Consider the following 10,739-nt stretch of genomic DNA (forward strand, 5'->3'; position numbering starts at 1 on the left):
CTGGATCCAACTGAAACTGACAAACGTGGCGGTCTATCATCCCCTTTGGGGGTTGGCTGAAGGTGGGTCACCTCCGCGCTCAGCCCCACTGGATCCCTACTGACCCCCAGGGGTTAGACCACAGCCCCCTGCTGAGCCCCCCCTCCCTGACTGCAGCCCCCCGCCCCGCTCCCTGCAGCACAGCGCCCCCTGCTGAGCCCCCCTCCTCCTGCAGCGCCCCCTGCTGAGCCCCCGCCCCGCTCCCTGAGCGCAGCTCCCCCTACTGAGCCCCCCACCCCCTCCCTGCAGCACAGCGCCCCCGCCCCGCTGCGCTGAAGCGTCCCCCGGCCTCTGTTAGCCCCTGACTGAGTCACCGACGGGGGAGGAGTGGGAGGCAGGGGGTTCCCCACTCTGGGAGCAGATGCCACCTTAAGAGGCCGGGAGCACCCCTGGCCTGCTGTCCCTAGCAGCGCCCCTGGCTCAGGGCGCGGCGCGGCCAGCCTGTGGGACCCACTTTCCAGCGCTCGCTCGCCACTAACTTTGCTCTTTCTCTCCCCCACCAGTTGCCCCTTTACGAGGTTCTCCGGGAACCCGGAGGCGGCGGGTCTGGGGCTGTGCCGGGGGGCCTGCGTGCGGGAGGAGGACGGGGAGGGAGAGCGAGCTAGGGATGTAGTCCAGGGGCTCCAGAAGGGGGCTTCGTAGTGAAAGGGGCTCTGCGGTGTATGTATGGGGGGCTGGGGTGGTGCAGGGGGAGGAGGCGCTGGGGGGCACATGGGTGCTGTGGGGCGATGCAGGGGGAGGGACGCTGGGGTGATGCATAGGGAGAAAGCGCTGGGGGTGATGCATGGGGGGCTGGGGTGGTGCAGGGGACGCTGGGGTGGTGCAGGGCGCAGTGAGGGGTACACAGGGGGCTTGGGTGGTGCAGGGGGAGAGAGCGCCGGTGTGATGTATGGGGCGCTGGGGGTGAATAACCTCTCCCCGATTCCCCCTTGCTGGAAGCTGGGGCGGGAGCGCAGGTCCGGTTCTGGGGCTGGACCCTCCCTCTGTAACGTCCTTGGTTCCTGTCTCTGCCCATCGCCCGCCCCCCCCCCCTGCAGCCCGGAGCCCGCAGTTCAGCCCAGCCCCAGCGTCAGACGCCGCCGGGCTCCGGTCCGGGCTGCAGGCAGAGCTCGCCGCGGGCCCGCGGGCAGAAACGCCTGGCCGGCCCGCAGCTCCCCCGCAGTCGCCCCTCCGCGCCCCCGGGATGGGCCCGGGAAGCCGGTGGCTGCTGGGTGCCGCCCTGCTGTGCCAGGTAAGGGCTGCGGGGAGAGCCTGGCGCGCCTGCTGCCCTGGGTGGACGGGGCGCCCGCCGGGGGATTGCGCAGCCCTGTGCCCAGCGCGCCCGGCCAGGCATCGCGCCCTGCCCGGCTGGGTAGCGGAGCGGGACTGCAGCGCCCTGCCCCGGGCCGGTTTGTGGCCGGCTCCCCCCTGCTTCCTGCCAGCTGCTGGGTTGGGGGTGGGAGCGGCTGCCGCGGCCTTTCCTAGCCTGGCCAACTGCTCGGCTCACCTGGCACCTGTTGCTCCTCGCCGGGGAGGGGCTGGCGCGGCCGGGGCTTGGAGCGGGGCCCGGTCTGAGCCCGCTGGAGACGGGGCGGGCCCTGTTTGAAGTGGCCGCGGTTCCCTGGGTACATGGAGCTAAGGCCCCTCCGCCTGGGGGCGCCCCCAATGCTACTGTCCCGCCGCGCTGCTGAGCCAGGCCCTGCGCGGGGGTCGCGGTCAGCCTGGTTCCGAGGGACACAGCCCCGCAGGCAGCAGAGACCTCCCCGCAGCCTGCTGCAGCTCCCCGGATCCAGCCCCCTCCCCACACCTGATCCAGCCCCCTCCTCACAGCCTGCTGCAGCCCCCCCAAATCAAGCCCCCTCCCCGCAGCCTGATTCAGCCCCTCCGGATCCAGCTCCCTCCCCGCAGCCTGCTCCAGCCCCCCGGATCCAGCCCCCTCCCCGCAGCCTGATTCAGCCCCTCCGGATCCAGCTCCCTCCCCGCAGCCTGCTCCAGCCCCCCGGATCCAGCCCCCTCCCCGCAGCCTGCTTCAGCCCCCTCCCCGCAGCCTCCTTCAGCCCCCTCCCCACACCTGATCCAGCCCCCTCCCCGCAGCCTGCTTCAGCCCCCCCGGATCCAGCCCCCTCCCCGCAGCCTGCTTCAGCCCCCTCCCGTAGTCTGTTCCAGCCCCTCCGGATCCAGCCCCCTCCTCGCACCCTGCTCCAGCCCCCCGGATCCAGCCTCTTCCCCGCAGCCTGCTTCAGCCCCCCCGGATCCAGCCCCCTCCCCGCAGTTTGCTCCAGCCCCCTCCCGCAGTCTGTTCCAGCCCCTCCGGATCCATCCCGCTCCCCGCAGCCTGCTGCTGCAGCCCCCCGGATCCAGCCCCCACCCCGCAGACTGATCCAGCCCCCTCCCCACAGCCTGATCGAGCCCCTCCGATCCAGCTTCCCCCAGCAGCCTGCTCCAGCCGCCCGGCTTGTGGAGCGTCCCGCCCCCGGGTTCGGGGCCCATGGGCCTCATGCGGGGCTTCCCGCTCCAGCTACACCGGCCCGGGACCCGCCGGCGCCCCTGTGTCCCCCCTTTCCTGCGCCCAGCGCTGGTCTTGAGCCCCCACTCCCGGAGGTGCGGGGCGTGTGTGACACCCCCACCCCCAATGTCCCGCGGGTTCAAGTGAGCGGTTCCCCGCTCCCACCCTGAATCCGGGCTCTGGGGCATATGCCCAGAAGCTCCCCTCCCCCCGCAGCTGGGCTGCCTTTAAAAGTGCGTCCCCGCCCCCCGGCGAGCCACTGGGTGCTTCGGAGACTCAGGACCCCCCCTCTTTTTAGGGTGACCACATGTCCCCATTTTATAGGGACAGTCCTGAATTTTGGGTCTTTTTCTAATATAGCCTCCTATTACCCCCCACCCCATCCCGATTTTTCACATGTGCTGTCTGGCACCCTAACCCCTCTGGGTTATAGCGCCGCCAGTCCGCCCCCCACCCCAGCTAGGCGGATGAGATTGGCACATTGAGATCATTCAAGCTTCCCTGGCCCTTAGGGGTGAGGGAAGGTGTGTGGGGGAGGGGGGAATGGGTGGTGGGATGAGGGTGTGTGTGAGGGAGAGAGGTGAATATGGGGGAGGGATGGTATTGGGGAGGAGGGGGTGAGTGTGGGGGAAGGGGGAAGAGGTTGTATGTATGGGAGGGTGGGGTGTTTGTGAGGGGAGGGTGGGGGAGGGGAGAAGGAGTGGGTGCTGGGATGGGGTGTGTGTTAGGGGGAGAGGTGAGTATGGAGGAGGGGTGAGTGTGGGGGTGGTATTGGGGAGGGGGAGGAGATTTCATGTATGTGAGGGTGGGGTGTTTGTGAGGGGAGGGTCAGTGGGTGGGGTGGGGTGAGTGGTGTGAGGGGGGTTTGTGAGGGGGAGGGTGGTGTGGTGTGAGTGGAGAGGGAGTGGGTGGTGTGGGGACGTGGTGTGGGGGGATGGCAGGTAGTCCCAGTCTTCTGCCCCATTCCCAGTCTGCTAATCCCCTCACCCTGATTCTTCCTCACTTCTTGTCCTAATCTGTTGCTGCCACCTTCCAGCCCGGAGGTGGCTGTTTTTCGTGTAGGAATCGGCCCCTCTGGGAAGAGGTGACTGGGGCCACCTGGTCTGGGGTTAGAACCCAGGACCCCAAGTCAGGAGCTTCCAGATCTGCCCACCGCTTTGAGTGACCCCCAAGGCCCCAGGCTGGGCACCCACCGGCTCTCATGGAGCTGGGGCGCCCTCTGGTGGCTGACTGGGAACAGCAGGCCCCGGAGTTTTCACCATGACCCCTCTGGGTGCTGCCCCCTTGGCCTCTCCCCTAGCCCAGGGCTTCTCCGCTGCTGCAGCTCGCTCTGCTGGCGAGAGAGCCTGGGGCTGTAGCTGGGAGGAGTGGGGTGGAAGCCATACATGCCCCAACCCCCACATCCCATGATAGGAGGGAGATAAGGGATCAGTAACCTTAACTCTGACCCCTGGGGCACCATCTAGCGATGAAGGGGGCAGACCTCTGCTTGCCCCCTCCAGAGCCAGAAGGTGGGATAACTAGGAGGTGAAGGTGGGGGGAGCGACAGGGGCTAGAGCAGTGGTTCCCAACCTGGGGTTCATGAACCCCTGGGGGTTCGCAAAATGTTACAGGGGGTTCTTGGGGAAAAAAATCCCTAACGCCAGCCAGAGCTGTCCCTAGGGACCCCGGGCAGCACGGGGCCAGCAGCCCGGAGCCCCTGGACTTCCAAAGCGAAGCAGATCAGAGCAAGCATTTCTATCACACTGAGGAGATTGAAACTTCAAGACCCCTTATAAGAAATAGAAAGGGAGGGGGATTTTTTTTGCTGTTTTTTAAATGAAATAGGCAGCTAGGATTGTTTCTTAAATGATTAGAAAGAACAAGTTGAAGCTTTGTTGTAACATGCCCTGTTTGCCTGGACTGCCCAAGGCCCGAATGCTTGTGTAGGGGGAACTCTGAGCTGGTTTCTTAAATCCCGTCCGGATGCTGCTTGATGAAACCTAGGAGCCTTGTCTGAGACCAGGCTCATTCGAAGTGCTACAGGCTAGGAAAGTGAGAGCTTGGCAGAGTGGTGCCGTTTTCATTATGTAATAAATCTACTGTCACGATACGTAATAATTAATACTAAATAGTGTGTCATAAACATGTCATAAAAACAAATGTTATCTTGCCAAGATCACGGCTTCTATAATTTATACTCATGTAAAGGAGAAAAATCCCTGGAAATATTCATTTTTAGGAGAGGGTTCACGATGGCTGTGATGGGGGGGGGACTAGGGGCTGGGGCCGGAGCTGGGGGGCCAGAGCTGGGGGTGGCTGTGGTGTTGGTGGGGAGCTAGGGCTGGGGCGACGGGGACAGGGACTGGAGGTGGCTGTGGTGTTGGTGGGGAGCTAGGGCTGGGGCGATGGGGACAGGGACTGGAGGTGGCTGTGGTGTTGGTGGGGAACTAGGGCTGGGGTGATGGGGGCAGGGACTGGGGGGCCAGAGCTGGGGGTGGCTGTGGTGTTGGTGGGGAGCTAGGGCTGGGGCGACGGGGACAGGGACTGGAGGTGGCTGTGGTGTTGGTGGGGAGCTAGGGCTGGGGCGATGGGGACAGGGACTGGAGGTGGCTGTGGTGTTGGTGGGGAACTAGGGCTGGGGTGATGGGGGCAGGGACTGGGGGGCCAGAGCTGGGGGTGGCTGTGGTGTTGGTGGGGAGCTAGGGCTGGGGCAATGGGGACAGGGACTGGAGGTGACTGTGGTGTTGGTGGGGAGCTAGGGCTGGGGCGATGGGGACAGGGCCTGGAGGTGGCTGTGGTGTTGGTGGGGAGCTAGGGCTGGGGCAATGGGGACAGGGACTGGGGGGCCAGAGCTGGGGGTGGCTGTGGGAGGGGCAGGAATAGGGGTCCTTGAGGGGTCCTGGTTTCTAATGGGTCTGTTGTGTTTCAGGTGGCGCCCCTGCTGGGCCAGACAGCAGCAGGTGAGTGTCCTGACCCCTCGGCTGTAGCTGTTGGCTCCCACCTGGTCCCAGCTTTGCTACCCCCTGCACTCGCAGTGCCCTGGGAAAGGGCAGCAAGGCTGGGGAACCAGAGGGGATGGCGGAGAAAGAGCTGTGAGAGGGTTTGGGGAGGGGCAGGGGACTCGGGACCCCGGGGGGGGTGAGTAGGGGCAGGGGGTGGGGGGCTGTAGGAGGGGAGGACAGTGGTAGGTTTTGAGGACAGGCTGTGGCTGGAGGAGGACAGGGCAGTGATGAGGGGTTTTGAGGAGGGGCTGGGGGTGAGGGATAGAGGAGGATAGGGCAGTGGTGGTGGGGGTTGAGGATGGGTTGTGGGTGGTGGAGGATAGGGCAGTGCTGGGGTTTTGAGGACGGTCTGGGAGAGGACAGGGCAGTGGTGGTGGGGGTTGAGGATGGGTTGTGGGTGGTGGAGGACAGGGCAGTGCTGGGGTTTTTAGGACGGTCTGGGAGAGGACAGGGCAGTGGTGGGGGGTTTTGAGGAGGGGCTGGGGGTGATGGAGGACAGGGCAGTGCTGGGGTTTTTAGGACAGTCTGGGGGAAGACAGGGCAGTGGTGGGGGGTTTTGAGGAGGGGTTGGGGGTGGTGGAGGACAGGGCAGTGCTGGGGTTTTTAGGATGGTCTGGGAGAGGACAGGGCAGTGGTGGGGGGTTTTGAGGAGGGGCTGGGGGTGATGGAGGACAGGGCAGTGCTGGGGTTTTTAGGACGGTCTGGGAGAGGACAGGCAGTGGTGGGGGGTTTTGAGGAGGGGCTGGGGGTGATGGAGGACAGGGCAGTGCTGGGGTTTTTAGGACAGTCTGGGGGAAGACAGGGCAGTGGTGGGGGGTTTTGAGGAGGGGTTGGGGGTGGTGGAGGACAGGGCAGTGCTGGGGTTTTTAGGATGGTCTGGGAGAGGACAGGGCAGTGGTGTGGGGTTTTGAGGAGGGGCTGGGGGTCGTAGAGGACAGGGCAGTGCTGGGGCTTTGAGGAGGGGCAGGGGAAGGACAGGGCAGTGGGGGGCGGTTGAGGAGGGGCTGAGCACAAGCGGGTGGTGGGAGAGGGGCCCTGTGGCTCAGCAGGGAAAGGTTGAGTTGCAGCCCAGTTCTGGTGTACCCCCGCCCCGCTCCCCACAGTGGTCCCCTTCGAGGAGGTGTGGAGCCGCAGTTACTGCCGTGCCCTGGAGACCCTGGTGGACGTGCTGGGCGAGTTCCCCCACGAGGCTGAGCACGTGTTCAAGCCGTCCTGTGTCCCGCTGCGGCGCTGTGCTGGCTGCTGCGGTGATGAGGACCTGGAGTGTGTCGCTGTGGAGACCCGCCCCGTGGCCATGCAGGTGGGTCCAGGGGTGGGGGCACTCTGACCCCTGGGCTCTGGCCTGTCCTCTGTGGGGCTGTGGCTGGCAAACGGCCCCCTGTGCTCCTGCCCTGGCTCCCCCGGCCACCATAAAATCAGGACATCTGGCCACCCTAGGCCCATCTAGCCCGGTATCCCGCCTCCTGCGGTGGCTGGTCCCAGCTGCCTTAGGGGATGGAGGGCGGGGGCAGCTCATTCTCTGACCCCGTGGACTGTAACCAGCTGTTCCCTGGGCCAGAGACACATCTGGCCAGCTCTGGCTCCCGCTCGGCTCTTGGCCTGGCTGAGACCATGTGGCAGTGAGTCCTACAGGCTGCTGGTGCCCTGGTATGGTACAGTATGTACTATATTATGGCGGGGCCTAGGGGCCGCAGGCAGACTGCACGTCCAGGCTGTGTCCCGTGGGGCAGGGGAGCATTTCCCGCACCAGCTCCCTGTCTCCTGCCCCCTGGGCGCTGGCTTCCCTCCCATTTGGCCAGCTGGTAGCCCCCCAGCCTGGTCAGTACTTGGCTTTGCTGCTTCCTGGGAGAACTGAGCTTGGCCAGCAAAGCAGTGGCCCAGGAGAAGAGGGGGGGCGGCATGAGGCAGGCTGGGTGCCAGGATACCAATGAGCTGCATCCTCCCGCCAGGTCGTCCGCCTCAGCCCGATCCAGGGGAAGAGTCAGCAGGAAGAGATGAGGTTCACCGAGCACAGCCGCTGCGCATGCAGGTAGGGGGGCATGGCCGGCACATGCAGGTGTGAGGGGGCACAGCCAGTGTGTGCAGGTGAGAGGGGCACAGCCAGCATGTGCAGGTGAGGGGGGCACAGCCGGTGCATGCAGGTGAGGCGGGGCACGGCCAGTGCATGCAGGTGTGAGGGGGGCACAGTCGGTGCATGCAGGTGAGGCAGGGCACGGCCAGTGCATGCAGGTGTGAGGGGGGCACAGCCAGCGTGTGCAGGTGGGGGGCATAGCCAGTGCATGCAGGTTGCGGGGGCACAGTCAGCATGTGCAGGTGGGGGGCATGGCCAGCACCTGCAGGTGGCGGGGCATGGCCATCGCATGCAGGGGTGTGGGGGGTTATAGCTGGCGCATGCAGGTGTGTGTGTGGGGTACGGCCGGCACGTGCAGATGGGGGAGGGTATGGCCGGTGCATGCAGGTGAGGGGGGCATGGCCAGATCATGTAGGTGTGTGTGTGGGGGGGGCCTGTGGCCGGGTACAAGCATAGGTGGAACACAGGTAGATGGCGGGGGGGTGTGTGCAGCTTGTGAGGGGGTTGGGGCACGTGGCTGGTGCATGCTTTGAGCAGGGGGTTGGACTAGGTGACCCTCTGAGGTCTCTTCCAACCCTGATATTCTCTGATCCTATGTCTGGGGGAGAGGATAGTGTGGCCAGTGGGGGACAGTGTCTGTGTGAGGGGGACGGGGCTGGTACATGTGCTGGGGGTGGGTTACAGCCAGTGGGGGGAATGCTGGCCTGTGGGTGTAGGGGGCAGCTGCGCTGCTCATTCAGCCCCTGCCAGGGACTCGCTGTTGGTTCCCGGACTGGCCCGGAGCCCCACCAGAGCTCAGTCGGGGTCCCAGCCCCAGGACCCCAGAGGTGCGGGTTCCATACCTTGCGCACCATCCCCCAGAGCGAGACACGTCCCTGCTGAGCTACTCCCCCCCCCCCCCCGCCCCCTTACCAGTGTGTCTCTGCTTTCAGGCCTCGGAGGAAACGATTGAAAAGCGAGAGGTAGGTGCTGGCCTGGGGTGGGAGAGCCTGGGGGCAGGGGGGCTCCCTGGGGGGCAGGGGGTTTCTTGTGGGGGCTGGAGAGGGAAATGGGGGTCTCCCTGTGGTGCACAGGGTTCACTGGGGGGCTGGGGAGGGAAGTGGGGGTGGTTCCCTGGGGTGCAGAGGGTTCCTTGTGGGGCTGGGGAGGGAAGCAGGGGGGACTGGGCTCTCTGGTGATGGGGAGGTTCCCTAGAAAATTTGATGAATTGGGAAAGACCCCCAGCCACAGTGGGGGGCGGGGAGAGATGGACAGACATGGTGAAGGAAGGTGAGCATAAATCAGGAAGTAGCGGGGGGGGGGAGATTCCCCCTCCCCCCACCCCCCGGCTTTAGCATGGCCGGGGGCTCTGGTGCAGGGCTGGGGCCATGTCTGGGACCTCAAGGCTCTGGCTGGTGCCAAGTGGGTGCTGTGATCTGTACATTTGGTGCCACCCCCCCCTCTGGGCCCTGAGTTCCCTGGGCTGGTGCCCAAAACCTGGGGGTGGGGCATAGCAGAGCTGCAGGATGAGGGAAGGGAGCCCTTGGAGCAGGGCAGGGGGCCTGGCATGCAGAGAGTAACTCCCCCACCTCTTCCAGAGACAGCAAGAGAGGGGCCAAGAGGAGACCTCGGGAGCCGGGCCCTGTGCCCCTCCCCACCCCCCTGTATGTACACATCAGGGCATGGGGGACAGAGGGGCTGATGTGGGGGACGATGGTGTGGGCAGGTGGGGGCACCTTGGAATGCAGAGGCTGCTGGGAGTTGCAGGGAGGGGCAGAGACTGCTGTGGTCTCAGGGGGTCTGGGCTCCAGCCCCCCATGACCTTCGCCCACGCTCCCTCCCATGATGTCTGGCCAGGACAGGGGGACACCAGCCGAGGCGCCCAGCCGCTCTCCCTGGGCCCTGTGCTCTGGGGTGCTCCAGGTGAGTCCCAGCTGGCTCAGGAATCAGGGTGAGCAGATCAGGAGAGAGGGGGCTGTTTCTCCAGGGGGGGTTGGGCACAGGGCCTGCTTTAAGCCGATTCCCCAGGAATTGCACCCCACGCCGCCAAAGTGCTGCCAAGGCCCCGGACCGCCACCGAGTATTCCAGTTGGGGCCCGCGGGTCATAAAGCCGGCCCTGGTTGGGCACAGCACAGGGGTGGATGGTGGGGGTGGGTGATGGACCCCAGGGAGGCTCTGTCCTAGTCGTGCTCCACCCTCCCTTCTCCCCTCCGGTCCGGTTCTGCTGCGTGAGGCCATTGTCTGTGTTCCCTCCACAGGTGCCAGCCCCCGTCACAGAGGGAGCTGAGGAGCTGAGGCCACAGCCGAGGCCAAGACCTGGGGTGAAGGAACTGGTCCTGCACCCAGGTGGGGGTCCAGGGTGCAGCCCCCAAAGCAGACTGGAGCTGGGACCACCTCCAGCACCCAGTGAACGAGCCCACGTGCAGCACCCAGGCTGGGGGGGCTGGTGACCCCACATGAAAGGGGCAAGGGGTGATGCCTCTAGGGCAGTAGGGGGAGGGGACTTGCTCCGAAGAGGCTGCTGTTCCAGGGGGTTCTGCCAGGGGGGCCAGGGGCTCCCAGGTTGATGTCAGGGGTAGGCAGGGGCTGAAGGCAGCTGGATGGGGAATTGAGGACCTGAACTTCTGGCAAAGGGAGCTTCAGGCCAGGTGCCCCAGGGCCAGGAGCGGATAGTGGGTAGATGGGGGTTTGGTCCCACCCCCCTTTCCAGCAATGGGAGCCCAGGAGCCAGCCCCCTCCCCCTCAGCTTTAGAAGCCTCCCCCTCAGATAGGAACCAGGTCCCCCTGGATGGGAGCAGGAGCAGCCCGTAGCGAGATGTGAGCCGGTGAATTCCGCAGGGCTGCAATGCCCAGCCTGGCCTCCCCTGTTCTGAGGCTGCAGATTGCTCATGTATAACCCATGCCCAGATACTGAACCCACAATAAACCCCATCTCCTCCCCGCCCTGTCGTGAGTGTCTCCTCGCCTGGCTTATGCCCCAGCCCTGCCGGTGCACGATGGAGGAGTAGCCCAGAGACGCCCAGAATGAGCACACCTGTGACACTGCGCCAGGGGCCCTGCGAGTGGGTGATGTGACCCACAGCTCCTGGCAGCAGGCTGGGCGAGAGGAGAAGGTACCTGCTCTGGCACTGGGGGAAAGGTGGAGGCTGTTGGGGACTTGGTTTGGGTTGCTAGGTTGTG

At 65.4% G+C, this 10,739-nt stretch overlaps 1 protein-coding gene across 2 annotated transcripts; it reads left to right on the forward strand.

Annotated features, from left to right (window-relative positions):
• The first annotated feature begins 1,192 nt into the window (after nt 1-1,192).
• LOC115641435 (vascular endothelial growth factor A-like) lies at nt 1,193-10,517 on the forward strand. Of its 2 annotated transcripts, XM_030544598.1 has the most exons (7): nt 1,193-1,270; nt 5,436-5,466; nt 6,612-6,808; nt 7,458-7,537; nt 8,512-8,541; nt 9,157-9,222; nt 9,818-10,517. In XM_030544598.1, exons 1-7 carry the CDS (start codon nt 1,223-1,225, stop codon nt 9,852-9,854), a joined length of 489 nt encoding a protein of 162 aa, XP_030400458.1. In that variant the 5' UTR covers nt 1,193-1,222; the 3' UTR covers nt 9,855-10,517. The 2 variants fall into 2 exon arrangements, with proteins under 2 accessions (XP_030400458.1, XP_030400459.1); XM_030544599.1 differs by lacking the exon at nt 9,157-9,222.
• The last annotated feature ends 222 nt before the right edge of the window (nt 10,518-10,739 follow it).

Source organism: Gopherus evgoodei, unplaced genomic scaffold, assembly GCF_007399415.2.
Source record: "Gopherus evgoodei ecotype Sinaloan lineage unplaced genomic scaffold, rGopEvg1_v1.p scaffold_34_arrow_ctg1, whole genome shotgun sequence".
Lineage (NCBI taxonomy): Eukaryota > Metazoa > Chordata > Testudines > Testudinidae > Gopherus > Gopherus evgoodei.